Here is a 19,346-nt window from a genome sequence, read left to right as displayed (position 1 = left end):
TATATATATATATATATACGCGCTCTCTACACCACTACGACATCATAGAAATTATATTACTAGCTCAATTACTACCGAAAATCTATAATTTCGAAAAAAAATAGTAAGACAAAAACCAATGAATATACCTTTTTCGCTTTCAAATTACTTGTCATATATCCCTTCAAGATAGAAAAAGAACATGAAAGTACAAGTACAATTACAATTGAAAAAAAAAACAAAGTATACGAGACGTAAATATTTATAATTATGAGAACCAATAAACCAAACTGTTATTGTTGGATGGATCATCTTGCAATGGCTGTAAACAATCATCAAAACCAAAATAGCTAAAATTCCCAGCTGTTGTTGTAGTCATTGTGCTTGCTCCATATTCATTATTTGTACCAATTATCATTTCATTCTTACTGTCATATCCCATCTCCGAATTTGGAAATTCACTATTCAAGTTGTAGTAGTTACCACTGCTTGTTATATCCTCTGGCAATGGTGGCAATTCTGTTGATGTTCTAGTCTTACTATCATACCTGGATGGTCAGTTGGACACCCTTCATTACAAAATTATATTATGCATATGGATCAGAATTATATTTATCACATTTTTGCGAGTTTTCTATCTGAACTATCATGTGTTCACTCTTCCTATTTGAATTATCATGTGTTCATTCTTACTATCTGAACTGTCTCTATCACTGAGATAGAAAAAGGGAACAATTGATAGTTCACGTATGTTTTGATAAATAGTTGGTCAACATCGTGCTTGGATCAAGATATAGTCAGATGCAGTTTTTGGATGGAAATAATTATATATTTAAACGATTAAAAGTTATAACACTTTAATCTTTTGAATGAAATTATGACATGATTTGATACCTGTAACCATCTTCCATATGCATGTCGTAGTTGGGGTTATAGTATTGTTGTGACACAAACTCTACACCATCACAACTATCGCCACCAACATTATTCATGTTGCTGAGGGAAAACTGACTGAAGTGGGGGGGCCCATAATCGACATTAGGAGCTGGAGCATTCCCAGTCTGATCAAAGACCAATAACTGCTGCTGCTGCTGCTGCTGTTGTTGTTGTTGTTGGTGGTGGTGGTGGTGATGGTGTTGATATTGGTCGTCAGGGGAGACTATACAAGTAACCGAATAGCCATGTGGCATGTCAGAGTAGACAAAGTTAGTCCGAGTTGGTTTGTTAGATTTGTTGTTAACACGCATGGAACGTGCAGCTCTATCATAAGCCAACGCAGCTTCTTCAGCAGTGTCAAATGTTCCGAGCCAATGCCTTTCTTTCGTGTTTGGATCTCTTATCTCCGCAGCATATCGACCCCATGGCCTTCGCCTTACTCCCAAATATCGAAAATTGCTCTTTTGATCCTCTGCTTTTTGTTTGATACTTTGAGTACTAGCACCAAGGTTCTTTCTTTGTTTTGTGCTCTTACTAGTTGATGAAGAAGTGGATGATTTGATCAAATCCATTTTGAAAAATTTTTCGTTTGAAGTTTAAGTTATGAATTCGCCTCTGTTAGTTCGATAGAGAAACACAGTATACTGAGTTATGATGGTTGAGAAGTATTTTTCTTGACTGAACAGTGTCTGTTGCATACAAATATATATAGAGTGACAATCATATTTTGTTCATTATTTAAAATATCTGTTCATTATGAATAATGATTGCCTTAAGTGATAATGCAAGTATTAGGACTTCTTGATGTTAATCATGTTATGGGCTTAAATCTTGTGTGTTGCTCCACTTTTTCTTTGAAAAAATATGTGTTTAAGCAAATTTATACTAATTAGTTACTCATTATAGTTATAGTTTGCTACAATTTTCACTCGCGACTAACATTATACATTAATTACATGGGCTGACTTCGAGTTTGTACAATTAGACACCTTTGAATATGTATAATTCGACAAAATATAAAAATATCTATATGTATAATATATGATTATCTAATTAATATACATATACAATTCATTTCTCTCCCACTCTGCCCTCTCTCGCTTGCCTTTCTCCTCCCTCTACCAATCTCGCTCGCCTCTCTCCTCCATCTCCCAATCTTGCTTGCCATATATACAATTGCATATTTATACAATTATCTAACCGATATACATATACCAATCACCTCTCTCCCACTCTTTTCCCCTCTCTCTCTCGCCTCTCTCCCATTATCGCTCGCTTCTCTCCTCCCTCTCCGAATCTCGCTCGTCTTCTCCTCCCTACCCCAATGTCACTTGTCATATATACAAATACATATGTATAATATACAATTGCATAACCGATGTACATTTACAATTGACCTTTCTCCCACGTTTTCCCTCTCTCTTCCAATCTCGCTCGCCTCTCTCCTCTCTATAATATGTAGCTACGAATTGTAATATCAAACTATAGCTATGGAGAGTAATTAGGCTATTTTTGAATGGCTATATGTGAAAGTTATTTTTTTATTCATTCGAGATTCAAAATTCATTACTCAATTAATCTTGAGTCGCATCACATAACATTTATTAAAGAAGAACATGGTCCTTACTGTTCTTTGTTCTCAGTTCTCAAACATGAAATCTCTAGGACCACCCTTGGTACTTTATGATTGTAGTGATGTGATTCCTTAGATGATTTCATTCGAAATCATACAAAGACAATCCCTATTTGATATAGCTACTTGTGCAAGTGGTTTTGCCATTAAGAAGTAATTGCCTCCTATACAGATCGTGTATTAATCTACTATAACTATAAGATACTCCCATTTCACAAATTAAAGTGTTTATCCTAGTGATCTATAAACGTCGAAAATCTCTCTTTTTCCTATCCATATCGCGATGAACCGAAACTAAACTCTTATTTTCTGTTGAGTGATAGTTCTAATAAGCATGAACATGATTCAAGTGTACAAGTTTGTTAGGATGATTTAACTACATACATCACAATCCTTCCACTCGACACCCATCGTAGTAAATGGTTGCCGCTCCATCCCTGTAGGGGCAGATAATCCATATCAAGTCTCATTGTAAATGAAGTTAAATTGTATTTTGGGACCAAGGGTGGAGTTAGGGAGGCAAAGAGGTTCGTTCGAATCTCCTTTTTCATAAAATTATATGTATACATAGGACGGGCCTAGAGCATTAATTGTTAATTTATGTGAATTCAATAGCTTTTATGTTATTTATTAATAATAATTATATATTTTATCATCATCAATTCAATCATTATTATTTATTAACTTAAAGTCATTTCAGAAATCTATTAAATTATGAATCAACCTATATATATACCATGTCAAAATTATTGGACATAAAAGTATGATGTATTTAAGCCAATGAGCTAAATGATTGCATGCTCATCAGGTTTCAATATTCCAAATGATGACTCAAGTATATGCACTCTTATTTAGCAATCATTAGGTGCATTTAGCTATCTTGGAATTTCTCATATCAAATTGGATTTTGTAAAGAAGTTTCTAATTGATTATTAGTTTTATATACAATTAAATGAGACTTTGTTATAATATGAAAATAGTGGGCCTTGGTTTTCAATATGTTCGTATGATTAATAGTATCTGGTCAAGTTTACTAATTATAAGAGCTATATCACATTCACATGTCACACAAAATCACAAGTAAATAATGATCACTGGAGTCAATATTTTTTTTTAATGTAGACCCAAGATACTTTTTAATTTTTAATTCTCTATTTTTCACTACTAAATGTCTATGATCCGTATTAAATCGCGATTAAATTTTACTTCATGCATTATATACTATATTTCTAGAGGTGACACTAACTTTCAACATGATTTTTTATTGTCTCAAACTCACACTTAAAATTTTTAATTAAAGATGAAAAAATTTCAACTATCACATCAGAATCAAAGTTGGTTAGACCCAAAATTCTTGATTATTCGAATGGAAAATTTATGTTGTTAACTTTATTATTTTATGTGGCCATATTATATGATAATCATGTTCTTGATTGTGCTTCATGTGGACAAAAGTGTATTTTAATCTTTTGTGCATGTTATTCCAACATGACTCAATCCTTAGTACCAAGTTATTTGACCCTATCTTTGAATAAAATGATAAGATTTATTTTTTGAAAAAATAAATTAATCTACGCTAGTATCTTAGCCTTTTCCTAGCTAACGCGAAATATTTTGTGTTTCAAACTCATTTCGAGGAAGCTAGCCGTTGCTCAGGATACTGAAAATGCTTAAAGCATGCAGACAAACTTATTTTTATTTACTTAATTGGCTAGTGATATTACTACAAATTATTGTTATTTTGCCAAATTTGCAACTATATTGTACAATAGCTTTAATGAGTTGTGATTTTGTTGTGACTGGATGAAAATTATTGGGCATGATTAATTTTAATTTCTTAAATATAAGTAGCATATGTGTTTGAATGCTAAGTTGAATGTGCGTAATCATTTTAAGTCTTGAGTTCCTAATTAATATTCTCATATGAAATTTGACCAAGAGTATCATGATAAAATTGACGTGACCTTATAGTTGAAGAGAATAGGTTCATCATGATCACCGTTATTCTTACAATAACTTGTATTTATAAAGTTAATAAACAGAAACAGAAACAGAAACAGAAATAAGATGAAGCAGAAAATAATATAGAATACAAGAATTAATCCGAGTCCACAGAAACTACTGTGTGTCCTTAAGAAATTTAATCCTCTCACTGTACCCAAGGTTATGGATTAATTTCTCCCAAGATAAAACGGATTAAACCTGTTAAAGAAATAGCGGTACCTCAAACTTCTTTAACTTCAACGAACTTAAGAACAGCAACAAGTCACACAGACTCAGTCGATCGACACTTTGATTTTATTTGAGAGAAAAATAAATGCAAAAATTTTCAGTGATTAAAAAATCAAAAATGAACTTCCTTTTACAGCCATTTTCAGCAAGGAACATGTCTGTTCAGTGAAATCTGTTCAGACCCATTTTATCCAGAAAGTTGTGTCTTTTGGAAAAAATAACAACTTTTCAAAAAATTGTGTCTGTTAGGAAAATAACTACTTTTTGGAAAGTAACGACTTTTCGAAAAGTAACGACTTTTCGGAAGGAGTAACAACTTTTCGGAATGTTACTGTTACCTGCAAATTTATAAGAAATGACTTTTCATTTGCACTTTGCAAATGACTTTTCATTTTCCCTCCAAAGTAGTTCCCTCACTTTTCATATTCTCTCTTTTCTTTTCCCATTCACACTTGCTAAATCCCAACAATCCCCCACATGAATGGGGAAGGCTATTGTTAAAACATATGCATGAAAAAACGTGTGTGTCTTGTAGGTAAAGGTTAATCGCATCTGGATAAGTAGGTTTCCCTTTAAACTTTCCGTAGTGAACATATATCGGATATACTCGGTCAATCGGTAGATTTGATATCTTTGAACCGTCGAGCTTTGGTGTATACCTAGACAACATATGTCACACAATCAACCCTTGAACTGTTCTTAGTTCTCATTGTTTTGTTCGTTTCAGCCATGAACACATCTTGGATAGTAAGTGCTTAAAGAACTGGCCTTACCGGATTCTCCTTGAAGCGGCTTACACTTCACACTTACATAGGTGATTTCTAAATGTGTTATCCCATAGATACACCATTTGATATTCCCTGTATCAAACTTAGAAACCATTAAAAAGTCCTTATGTCTTTATCCTGGTTACTAAACATTGTCTCATCATGAGAATGGACCATAAAATAATAATAATTTTTTTTTTTCCTTTGACAATGTTGAACCGTCATCAATGACTTTGTTTTATCTCCTTGAACCTAGATCTTGGGATCTCCAGTCTTCTAGGTAGAGTTACCGCCACGATGACTTGTTCTCGGCCATAGTCCCATTCCCGTCGATGATTTCTCAACTCCCTCTCTATTTAGGCCTTTTGTAAGTGGATCCGACACATTATCTTTTGACTTCACATAGTCAATTGTGATAATTCCACTAGAGAGTAGTTGTCTCACAGAGTTATGTCTTCGTCTTATGTGACGAGACTTGCCGTTATACATAATGCTTCCAGCCCTTCCTATTGCAGCTTGACTATCACAATGTATGCATATAGGGGCCATTGGTTTGGGCCAAAATGGAATATCTTCTAAGAAATTCCGGAGCCATTCAGCTTCTTCACCTGCCTTGTCTAAAGCAATGAATTCAGACTCCATTGTAGAGCGAGCTATACATGTTTGTTTGGATGATTTCCAAGATATTGCTCCTCCACCAATAGTAAAAACGTATCCACTTGTGGATTTTGTTTCAGTTGACCCAGTAATCCAATTTGCATCACTATATCCTTCAAGAACGGCTGGATATTTGTTGTAATGTAAAGCATAGTTTTGAGTGTCATCTAAGTATCCCAAAACTCTCTTCATTGCCAACCAATGATTATGATTAGGATTACTTGTGTATCGACTCAGTTTACTGATAGCGCAAGCTATGTCTGGTCGTGTACAATTCATGACATACATTAAGCTTCCCAATACGCTAGCATAGTCCAATTGAGACTGACTTTCACCTTTATTCTTTGCAAGATGAAGATTTACATCAATTGGAGTCTTTGCCCTTTTAAAATTCAAAAATTTGAATTTTTCAAGTATCTTTTGGATATAATGAGTTTGAGACAATGCTAGACCGTTAGGAGTTTTAAGAATTTTAATTCCTAATATCACATCAGCAACTCCTAAATCTTTCATATCAAACTTACTAGCAAGCATACGCTTTGTAGCTTTTATATTAGCAATGTCTTTGCTCATTATAAGCATATCATCTACATATAGGCATAAAATAACTTCCTGATTTGGAGTATCTTTAATGTAAACACATTTATCACATTCATTGATCTTAAATCCATTTGACAACATGGTTTGATCAAACTTTGCATGCCATTGTTTTGGTGCTTGTTTTAGCCCATAAAGTGACTTAATAAGTTTGCACACTTTCTTTTCTTTACCAGGAACTACAAAACCCTCAGGCTGTTCTATGTAAATTTCCTCTTCAAGCTCTCCATTTAAGAAGGCTGTTTTCACATCCATTTGATGAATTTCAAGACCGTATACTGCAGCTAGTGCAATTAACATCCGAATTGATGTAATCCTAGTCACTGGCGAGTATGTGTCAAAATAATCAAGACCTTCTTTTTGTCTAAAACCTTTGACAACAAGTCTTGCTTTATATTTGTCAATAGTTCCATCGTCTTTCATCTTCCTTTTAAAGATCCATTTTGAACCCAAGGGTTTGTTCCCTGGAGGAAGATCAACCAACTCCCAAGTATGATTGCTTAAGATTGATTCAATTTCACTATTAACAACCTCCTTCCAAGAGGTTGAGTCGCTAGACAACATTGCTTCCTTGAATGTTTGAGGCTCACTTTCAAGAAGAAATGTTACAAAATCTGATCCAAATGAAGTAGATGTCTTTTGACGTTTACTGCGTCTTGGACTTTCTTCATTTTGTTCATTCTCTTTTGGTTCTTCTCTGGGTTGTTTAGATCCCCCACTAGATGACTCAAGTCTAGTTTTATACGGATAGATATGTTCAAAAAATTTAGCACTATCTGATTCCATTACCGTATTATCATGAATATCCGGATGTTCGGACTTATGAACCAAAAATCGACATGCCTTACTGTTTGTGGCATATCCAATGAATACACAATCCACAGTCTTAGGTCCTATTTTTACCCTCTTAGGTATAGGAACTTGGACTTTGGCTAGACACCCCCACACTTTGAAATATTTCAAATTGGGTTTTCTACCTTTCCATTTCTCATATGGAATTACATTTGTCTTTGAGTGAGGCACTCTGTTAAGTATCTGATTTGCTGTAAGGATAGCTTCCCCCCACAAGTTCTGTGGTAAACCTGAACTTATAAGTAATGCATTCATCATTTCTTTTAAAGTTCGGTTTTTTCTTTCTGCAATTCCATTAGACTGAGGAGTGTAGGGAGCAGTAGTTTGATGGATTATTCCATTTTCTAAACATATTTCTGCAAATGGAGATTCATATTCTCCACCTCTATCACTTCTGATCATTTTGATCTTTTTATCTAACTGATTTTCAACTTCAGTTTTATATTGCCTAAATGCATCTATTGCTTCATCCTTACTATTTAGCAAATAGACATAACAATATCTAGTGCAATCGTCAATAAAAGTTATGAAATACTTTTTCCCACCACGTGATGGTGTTGACTTCATGTCACAAATATCAGTGTGAATCAATTCTAAAGGATTTGAATTCCTTTCAACAGATTTATAAGAATGCTTAGCATACTTAGATTCAACACAAATTTGACATTTTGATTTATTGCACTCAAATTTTGGCAAAATATTTAAGTTAATCAGTTTTCGCAAGGTTTTGTTATTAACGTGTCCCAAACGTTCATGCCATAAACATTTAGACTCAAGCAAGTAAGAAGAAGCAAAATCTTTATTCATATCAACTGCAATTACATTGAGTTTGAAAAGGCCATCACTAAGGTAGCCTTTTCCTACATACATATCATTTTTGCTTACTACTACTTTATCAGAAACAAATACACATTTAAATCCATTCTTGGTCAGAACTGGAATTGAAACTAAATTCTTTCTCAATTCTGGAACATATGAGACCCTATTCAAAGTCACCACCTTGCCTGATGTCATCTTTAATAGGACTTTGCCAGTTCCTTCCACCTTTGCAACAGCGGAGTTTGCCATAAACAATTTTTCATCTGTAAGTGCTGGAGTATATGATGAAAATAATTCTTTGTTGGCACAAACATGGCATGAGGCACCAGAATCTATCCACCATTCTCTTGGATTTCCAACCAAGTTACATTCTGAAAGCATTGCACAGAGATCGTCCATTTCTCCTTTGGATTCAGCCAAGTTTGCTTGATCCTTCTTTTTCTTGTCCTTCTTAGGACCCCGGCATTCATTAGCCCTATGACCATGTTTACCACAATTAAAGCAGTTTCCATTGAATTTCTTCTTAGGAGGATTGCTTTTTGGACCAGATGCTTTCTTTCTTTTCTTTAATTTTGTGGAATCTTCTTCAACAAAATTTACTCCAGATATTGCTGAATTACCACGTGACCTCTTTTCTGCAGCCTTATTATCCTCTTCGATTCTCAACCTTACTATGAGATCTTCAACAGTCATCTCCTTGCGTTTGTGTTTCAAGTAGTTTTTAAAGTCCTTCCACAATGGAGGTAACTTTTCAATAATTGCAGCCACTTGAAAAGCATCATTCACAATCAATCCTACATTAAAGGTTATGTGAGTATTAAGGGAAAACTTAATATTTCTAACATAGGCATTAAATAAATTTATACCTTCAGCAAGGAGATCATGGATTATGACCTGCAATTCTTGAACTTGGGTGACGACAGTCTTACTGTCTATCATCTTATAGTCCAGAAATTTTGCCACAATGAATTTCTTCATTCCGGCATCTTCTGTTTTGTACTTCTTTTCTAAAGCATCCCAGAGTTCTTTTGAGGTTTTGGCATTGCTGTACACATTGTACAGATCATCTTGCAGACCACTCAAAATATAATTTTTACACAAAAAATCTGAGTGTGTCCATGCTTCTGTTACCAAGAATCGTTCATCAGCCGGAGTTTCATCTGACATAACAGGAACATTCTCATTGATGAACTTCTGCAGACTCAACGTAGTGAGATAGAAGAACATCTTTTGCTGCCATCTCTTAAAGTCGACTCCAGAAAACTTTGCAGGTTTCTCAGCCGGTGCTAAGGCAGCATTTGAACGATTATGTGCAACCGTTGTTGTTGCAGCACTTACTGTTCCAGCATTTGTTTGACTTGAATTAGTCATTTTTTTTTTTCACAAATGGCAGATAAATTAAGTATTTAAAATACTAACAGTAAAGAACAAATCTTTACACAAACTGTTTCTGATTTAACGATAAAGTTTTTATGTTCTTTTAATCGTTAATCGAATGAATTTTAAAAATTCAAGCAGAGTAGAAAACCATAAAGGTTTTAATCTCCAGAAACCTCAAATACAGAAACTGTTAAATTTCTTAAGATTGTTATTCTTACAATAACTTGTATTTATAAAGTTAATAAACAGAAACAGAAACAGAAATAAGATGAAGCAGAAAATAATATAGAATACAAGAATTAATCCGAGTCCACAGAAACTACTGTGTGTCCTTAAGAAATTTAATCCCCTCACTGTACCCAAGGTTATGGATTAATTTCTCCCAAGATAAAACGGATTAAACCTGTTAAAGAAATAGCGGTACCTCAAACTTCTTTAACTTCAACGAACTTAAGAACAGCAACAAGTCACACAGACTCAGTCGATCGACACTTTGATTTTATTTGAGAGAAAAATAAATGCAGAGAAAGAAAAATTTTCAGTGATTAAAAATTCAAAAATTGACTTCCTTTTATAGCCATTTTCAGCAAGGAACATGTCTGTTCAGTGAAATCTGTTCAGACCCATTTTATCCAGAAAGTTGTGTCTTTTGGAAAAAATAACAACTTTTCAAAAAATTGTGTCTGTAAGGAAAATAACTACTTTTTGGTAAGTAACGACTTTTCGAAAAGTAACGACTTTTCAGAAGGAGTAGCAACTTTTCGGAATGTTACTGTTACCTGCAAATTTATAAGAAATGACTTTTCATTTGCACTTTGCAAATGACTTTTCATTTTTCCTCCAAAGTAGTTCCCTCACTTTTCATATTCTCTCTTTTCTTTTCCCATTCACACTTGCTAAAACCCAACAATCACTAATTATCTTCTACAAAAATAGATGTCAAAACATGCAAACATAATTAAAAGAAACTTCGATAATATGTTTTGATCAATTAATTCTTAATGTAAATTTGCATCTTCTACTATATGTGAAGGTTTGAGTTGTTGACTTTAGTGCCGCTAAGGGGTCGTGTGGTGGCTGATTAAGAGGTGAATTATTTATGTATTAAATCTCGTATAGCTTGATTTATATTTGGTAGTATTTTTTTGCTATGTCTGAAATTCAATACACCAAATACAATGTTTGGTGAGTAATTTAGAATATCACATAAGTGATATATGTATAAGTTAATTAAGAGTATATCTATGTATTACTTTATATAGAATAGAAGACCAAATAATTAATATATATATATAATTAATCGCTATTTAATTATACATATATAACTAATTCTTACATTACTTTTATATATATATATATATACTCTAATCAACAACAAGACAACCTACTTCTTAATACATTAATTAATAATATAAAGCATAATTCTAATCAGCAACCAATCAACCTAAGTGAATTGAGGAAAGTAATTTGGTTTATTTTATAGAAATTTCTTGTTGGTTATATTAGTTTTTTTTTCAAATTATTCTTCTAATTTATTTTTTTCTTGGGATGGGCGGTGCTAGGTGAATGGCAATTATTTGTTGGCATGGCATGCATTCAGGACACAAGAATGCACATGATATTAATGATGTGAAAGTAATATATAATCATAATTAGCATAATGATCAAATGAGTACTTAAGGCAATGTTTGTGGAACCCATTTGGATTTACGATGAAATATTTGGAGGATCCAACCTAATTTATGGGTAGATGAATTTTTAATTTATTTAGTAGGATCATCATGTGAAGCAAGTTTAAATAAAGAAGTAAGGAATTCATAAAATTCAACTTGTTTTGGACTGAAATGCAATTGTTCTTGTTGTATTCATTTTTTTAAAATTTGATTTAAGCAATTTAGATGCGTATCATCAAAAATTTATGAAAGAGTATTCAATTTCATTATTTGTACTTAATTATCTTAATCTTAATTATTAAGGTTTAAATTTTTAAACTAATTAATTGACAAAGAAGTCAGTTAGTCAATTAATTTCACACGTTCTATTACTGTCATCGCTCATCATTATCGACTATCACCTCTATTTTTAACGAATATAACTTAAATTAAACCATAAAATAACTAGATTTGAGCCACGACATGATTAACATAAGATAGTCCTAAGACTTGCAACATCATTTGAAGTAATCATGATTCATGATTGACAAAATTTCTACTACTAAACTTAGATAGTTCAAAGTAATTACTAACATTATTATTTTTGAAGACTCACTCTCTCTATATATTGGTATGTAACATCCACTATTCATTAAAGGAAAAAAAAAACACATTCTACTCTATCTCTGTATTCTCAAATAGTTAACAAACTAAGAGAGGAAAATTCAGAATTCAAATTTCTTACGAAATTTTTTTAAAATGGATTTAATCAAATCATCGACTTCATCATCATCTAGTAACAGCACGAAACCAAAAAAGAACAATGGTACTAGTAATCAAAGTATCAAGCAAAAAACAGAGGAACAACAGAGCAATTTTCGATATTTGGGAGTAAGGCGAAGGCCATGGGGTCGATATGCTGCGGAGATAAGAGATCCAAACACGAAAGAAAGGCATTGGCTCGGAACATTTGACACTGCTGAAGAAGCTGCGCTGGCTTATGATAGAGCTGCACGTTCCATGCGTGTTAACAACAAATCTAACAAACCAACTCGGACTAACTTTGTCTACTCTGACATGCCACATGGCTATTCGGTTACTTGTATAGTCTCCCCTGACGACCAATATCAACAACAACAACAACAACAGTTATTGATTTTTGGTCAGACCGAAAATAATCCTTCTCCTAACGTCGATTATGGGGCCCACTTCGGTCATTTTTCCCTCAGCAACATGAATAATATTGGTGGCGATAGTTATGATGATGGAGAGTTTGCGCTACAACAATACTATAACCCCAACTACGACGTGCATATGGAAGATGGTTACAGGTATTAGATCGTGTCATAATCTAATTCAAAAGATTAAACTGTTATAGAGAACATACTTCTTTGTTTAATTATAATTATGCCATCTAAAAACACCATCGACTCTTTCTTGATCAAAGCACTTGCATCAATGAGATGTTCACCAACTATTTATCAAAATATACATGAACTATCAATTGTTCCCTTTTCCTACCTGAGCAATAGTGATAGTTCAGATAGGAAGAGTGAACGCATGATAATTCAGGTATCGATCCCGCACAAATTTGATAAATATAATTTCGATTCATATGCATAATATAATTTTTCAACAAAGGGTGTTCAACCGACCATGTTTTAACAACAGGTATGATAGTAATACAACATCAACAGAATTGCCACCATTGCCAGAGGATATAACAAGCAGTGATTACTACTACAACTTGAGTAGTGAATTTCCATATTCAGAAATGGGGTATAACAGTAAGAATGAAATGATAATTGGTACAAATAATGAATATCAATATGGAGCAAGTACAATCACTACAACAAGTAGTACAACAACAACAGCTGGGAGTTTTAATTATTTTGGTTTTGATGATTGTTTACAGCCACTGCAAGATGAATCCAACAATAATAGTTTGGGTTATTTCTTCTCATAAAATCAAACAATTTTCAGACAACTTAAATACGTGAGAGATATTGTAAGTGGCAGAGTGACTTTGTTGGCATAGAGATTCAACTCTTCGTCGCTCCGATTCATTTTTGAAAAAAGGCATAACCATCTCTGGTAATTTAGCACGATCGTGCAGCGTGAATTCAGATTAGTCGAACCTAAACTCTTGTTGATTTCTCCTTGTGTTTTTAATTATTTTCTTAAATATTTGGTCTTAATGATTAGAGCTGCAATTTCATCATCCTCGGTGAAGTGCATGAATATATAACAAGTTCATCATTTATTTTTAATTATTATTATAATCTCACTCTCCTATCTTAATAATTCTGGTTGTTGATTGTGTTGGGGAGAGCTATAGTTCTACTTACGAGTTCAACAAATGTTTTAAAGTTAAGTATACTTCACAAAGCATCTAACTTACATAATCTCTCATTTCTGCAGTTAAAAGACTTTAATAACTATAGCATACCAGAATCGAAAATGCTCTGAGCATAAGAGTTAATGGGTCCATTCTTGATATAGTCAGAGGTACACATCTCTCTTGGTGTGGAATGATATATGAGAAATAGACAATATGCAATGTAACGGCACTAGAGTAGTAAATCTGTCGATATCATAATAGTGCTATACACTTTGAACCTAACAAAATGATAAAACTAGTACAATTATTGTCTGAGCTCTACTCAACTCAAAAGCACATATTAGATCAATATGAACATTACTGTTATAGACTTTGGACCTAATGAAACGGTAGAACTAGTACATATTATTTGAATTGTTTGGTAATAAAAAACAGATGTTGAGAAGGGAGAAAAAGAGATTGTGTCAGACTTGAATTTCTGTTAGAAACCCCCACTTAATATTTATAAATAATTTATTCGAAACCTAATAAGCTGTCTTTTCTAGAATCCAAAACCTAAAACTCAAAAGAAGCTTAATAACGTCCTAGTTATGCATGCCATTTTCAATCTCATAGCCATAAACTCCAATTTTTAGAAATATAAACTTGCAGCAGTATCTTACAACTTCTCCAGAAAAACATTCATTGAATGGCAATGTCATCAAAGAATAATAGAATGCAATTCCTATCTCTATGAGCTGCTAATCATTCACAAGGAAAAGAAAGTATTGAGAACCCACTCCTCCAGCCACGACGATCCTACAACTTCAAATGCTGCAGCAATAGCCACGTCATCAATGCAGGAAGAACGAAAACTTCAACGAATTAGACCACTTCTTTCTCCCTGTCTTTCATATAGTGTTCTGTACTAATCTGTACAACCCGATTATGTTATCTCCCAGTGGCCTTTATGGTCTCCGCTTTCATTTCTCACATCGATCTACCCCACCACCTATGGTTTTTATCCGGCTGTCTGTTTCTTTACACTCATCAACACCCTGTCGTCTGCCAACTTCCTCGTCAAAGTTCTTCATTTTGTGCATATCTGAATTTGTAGTAGCCCCACCCAAGTAAGATAGGGTGTTGAAGCTTAAAGAGCGATCAACCTGCACGTGTGCACGGAAATCGATCCTGGAACTTGGCACACCGGTGCAAAAGATCTCATTAAAATTCCGAGCACATCCAAGATTAAAAGGATTCATCTTCCTCTCATAACGATACCGGTAATTTTCATATGTGGTCTGCAGGAAATACAACATTCTGAAGGGTGAGAAGCAGAACTGAAAAATATCATTTAAAATCGAAGAGAAGGGGGGCAAAATAGACCTGGTTTGTGATTATCAAGTACAAGTGAAATGCTGTGAGACCTCCAAGAAACCAAGAAACTACAAACGTATACATTATAAGGATGCCTGAAGCAGGTGACTTAAAAAATGCACTCCAAATGTTACAATTGTGTGCATCCATAATCTTCTTTATATTTACCCAGCAGAAAGCAAAGACATAGAGGCTCAGGAAGTTTGTAGATGAAACAAACATGAAAAAGTAACGATAGTTCCTCTGCAAGAAATAACGTGAATATATCACAGATGAGACAATAAAGAAAGCATATACACATTGATTGTTCAAAAACTTTATTGATAACACTGAAGCACATTCAGTTTAACATGACAGGTATGTATAAGCACGAGCTGTATGCGAAGTATCTTCTGTTTGAATCTTACCAAAGTCTAGAAGAGGCAAATTCCAAACTATAGTAACATTCACTATTTGTAGGTCAGATAAGTATGCAGAGAATAGAGGCAGTACCTTAAACTGTAGCTAATTCAAACAGAGAAAAGATTAAATCTATCCCAGAGAGATATACACGGAAGCAGAAAACAAGATCTTTCAATAAGCAGGGGTAGATGCAGCCTTTTGGCTACGGGTTCAGTTGAACCCATAACTTTAGAAACGGTTAATAGATATTTATGTAAAACTTACTAAAATCATAATAAACATTAGATTTGAACCCATAATTTTAATAGCACATTGAGCTTAATACTGAATTTCTTAAAAGTTGAACCCGTTAAATTTAAATTCTGGAACCACCTCTGCGAACAAGAGCTCCCATAATGTCAATAAATTTACCATGCAAGAGTAAGTATTTTTTTTTTGTAGACAGGAGGGGAATCTTAGTAGCTCAGTCGGTTGGCGTTGGCTACCTGAATTTTGCTTGTTGTCGAGAGTTCGATTCCCCACATTGTAATCCCCTCCCCTATTTCCACTTCCCCCACTCCCGCCCCCAATTTTTGTAAAAAAAAGTGTTTTCTGGACAGGACAAGATTAACCAGAAGCTAAAGGACAATATATCCAGATGACAAAACTTTTTGAGATGCAAGCATAGATCACACCTACCTTCCCAATGCACTGTCCCACCCACGGGCAATGGTGGTCGAAGCGCTCAATGCAATTGTCGCATATGGAGCAATGAGAGCAACGTGGTGGCCGATATAGCATACATGTTTTGCAGTATTTTACTTTGACAACTATTCCATTGACAGTAACATTTTTCATAGGCGGTAAACTGATAGGACCAGTCTGACTTCCTAAACAACTTGTCGAGATGCTAGAGGTATCACATTCATCGTCAGTGTCTGGAGGATGGGCATTTCGTGGAACAATTCCAGGATTTGTTCCAGATGTTAGCAAGAGAAGAACTACAATCTGCAAGAGTTTACATCAATACATTAGACATTACCTATTAAGATCCCCCATCGACCATGAACCAACTTTAAGCACACACCAATCCAAATAGAGAGAGAGTGAAAAATATACAAAGATCACATCTTGGTGGATGCTCATGCATCAAACCATGCGTCATTTTTGCATACTTATACTTTATACATATTCATAAAATAAAGAACATGGTATGCTAAATAAGATAAGTAGTAATTCTTAGAGCAAACAAACTGCATGAGCAGAAGAAAATGCCTACATCTAAGGGAAAAGCATGGCACATACTAAAAATGCTGATTACCGGATGGCTTGCATGAATTATAACTAATTTTTGACAGAAAGGGGATATGGTATTTTACTGTCTTTTTTATATAATAGAGCCAGTGATAAAGTAGCTGCCATACTTGGCATAGTTATAATAACCTAGTTTGATCCAATTTATGTCTGCGAGCGAATGGCATTGACCCCAAATGGGATGTATTCCTTTTTCACCTGATTCATTTCTTATCTTGCATCCTAACATTGATGGACTAAAAGTAACAGCAGATAAAGATGGATTGGAAACAGATAAAGCAGTAACAGTCAAATAAAAGAAGAAGAAAACTCACAAAGACCGAGAAGAGAAGAGATATGGCCATAATAAGATAGCCAAATCGGTGGGGAAATGCATTGATGAGTTCTCTAGAAACAAAAGCACAAAACAATGCTACTGGAAATAGGATCAAGAACAACGTAAGAAACAGTGCTCTAATATCTGGACCAAAAACAAGTCTGCCTCCAAGGTAGAATCTCTGCAAAGATATAAAAGACTATAATGAGATAGTAGGGACTATAATGATTTCTTTCACCAGCTTCAGTTTACAAATAATATAGTAAAATTGGAAAAACAGTTCAAACAGTGACAGGCTATTTCCGCAGCCTTTACTTTTCACTTCTGTTGCCTATTCTACACTAAAGTAAAGTTTCATCATAATTCTCTGCCTAAAAATAGCTAGCTCAAGTCCCATTAAAGGAGCAGGGTTGCCATAGGTTAACAACCATGTAAAGATTGCCAAACCGTGATGAATAGCTAGCTCAAGTCCCATTGATATTTTTTTGTGGAATACTTGGGAGTTTAATTTATCTTTTTCTGACGGTGACATTCCTTTACTATTACATTGGGTAGCTGCTACCTCCCACCAAGCATTAGTATTGGGTAACTCTACCCACCAAGACTTAGGTAGACGGGAAGAAGCCACGGTTAAATTTATAATGTTTGGAGAAAACACTTAATGCTAAAGGATGATAATTGAACAACGTGGTTCTTGCAAACCAAAATATATATAAATTCAGGAGAAACACAAAGAAAAAGATCAGCAGTACATTTCTTCCTTGCCAAACTTGATAAAGTCGCAATTGTGAGCCATTAGTGTTGTCAATTCTCTCTTTGGAATCACATCGGGTGCTGGTAGAAGACGGGGGAGGTGAATACATTTTCCTTGGCAAGCTGACGGAGATCTCACGGATCTCCAATCAATTACAAATTCAAGCATCTGTGTCTTTATCCAATCTTTATAGCTGCAGTGATGAAAGCTTGAACCTCAATCAACAATCTTGCCATGGAACACATAAATCAATAAAATGACAAAAAGGCCTTTTCGTGATCGATAGAACAAGTCTTTAGAAACACCCCAATTGAGAATTTTGGGAAATAAACACAATCCCCAACAATCTTACAATGCACAGAAAAGCAAACAAACCCCAAATATGCCCAATTTGTAAATTTAGAGACACAGCAAATCCTTTTTCTTCTTGTAAATTTCTGTCTTTTGCACCCAAATGGATACTTTTGTGAAATAAACACAATTTCCAATAATTTGGGAATTTAGGGACTTGGGTAAAATGCTATTAATACAACAAACCTAATACCCAAATCGAGAATTTTCCGAAATGTAACACAATTCCAACAATATTCCAATGAACAAACAACAAATTTGTTTTTATGTGAAATAAAATAGTAGTAATAGGTAAAGTTTTTGTTGGATGAAAATATAGGTTAGGGCTCTCTCCTCCTTCTATAACTGGAAAATATTGGTATGATATGTTAATGTTTGTAAGAATTGAAAGTGTGAAGCTGAAGGAGAGAGAGGCGAGAGAAAGGAAGAAAAGCAAAATCCATTAGAAGCTAACTTTGCAATTATGAGAATTAAGCAATACCGTTCACCTCAATTCTCTGAATTTACTCTCAACCGCTCCCTATATATTTTGATTTTTGACCCTTTATTTGTTTATCTACTGAGTTGGAGTGAGCTTGGTCCTTTCTCTCTCTCCGGTGGTTACATCCACCAACATCGCTTATTTTCCGGCGTCTCTCCCCGGTGGGTCCATCCAGCCACATCGTTCCTTTCCCGGCGTCCGTCTCCGGTGGTTCCACACTACACTAATAAAAGTCAAATGAAGGAAAAAAAAGGGAAACTAATAGAAATGATTTCGATTTAGGTTAAACATCTTCAATTTATCTCTATTTTAGTCTCCATTTCTATGTTTAGTTCTCCAATTCACTGAACATGTCAATATGGATTATGGATTAGCCATCCATTCGTATATGCTTTGACATTTACATGATCAAACTAATTAATTTTTATTGTGGGTCTAAAAAATAATTGATCTAACCCACAAATATGTGGTATACAGCCTTGTCGGAGCAACTCATTTTAAAATTTATATATTTTTTAATTATTAAATTAAATTATAAAATACAAAAT

At 34.2% G+C, this 19,346-nt stretch overlaps 2 protein-coding genes and 1 pseudogene across 2 annotated transcripts; 1 reads left to right on the top strand and 2 right to left on the bottom strand.

The window, feature by feature from the left end:
- Nucleotides 1-247: 247 nt before the first annotated feature.
- On the bottom strand, nucleotides 248-1,487 carry LOC107003829 (ethylene-responsive transcription factor LEP-like). Its single transcript, XM_015202099.1, has 3 exons — nucleotides 1,152-1,487; nucleotides 874-1,040; nucleotides 248-527 (listed from the first exon to the last, which is right to left on the bottom strand). Exons 1-3 carry the CDS (start codon nucleotides 1,485-1,487, stop codon nucleotides 248-250), a joined length of 783 nt encoding a protein of 260 aa, XP_015057585.1.
- A 10,776-nt stretch (nucleotides 1,488-12,263) lies between these two features.
- LOC107003828 (ethylene-responsive transcription factor LEP-like) lies at nucleotides 12,264-13,470 on the top strand. Its single transcript, XM_015202098.1, has 2 exons — nucleotides 12,264-12,835; nucleotides 13,176-13,470. Exons 1-2 carry the CDS (start codon nucleotides 12,264-12,266, stop codon nucleotides 13,468-13,470), a joined length of 867 nt encoding a protein of 288 aa, XP_015057584.1.
- A 952-nt stretch (nucleotides 13,471-14,422) lies between these two features.
- Nucleotides 14,423-19,220, bottom strand: LOC107004872 (annotated as a pseudogene).
- Between the last annotated feature and the right edge of the window lie 126 nt (nucleotides 19,221-19,346).

This window comes from Solanum pennellii, chromosome 11 (genome assembly GCF_001406875.1).
Source record: "Solanum pennellii chromosome 11, SPENNV200".
Classification (NCBI taxonomy): Eukaryota; Viridiplantae; Streptophyta; class Magnoliopsida; order Solanales; family Solanaceae; genus Solanum; species Solanum pennellii.
The sequence above is the reverse complement of the archived record's forward strand: the minus strand, read 5'-3'. Positions and strand labels throughout refer to the sequence as shown.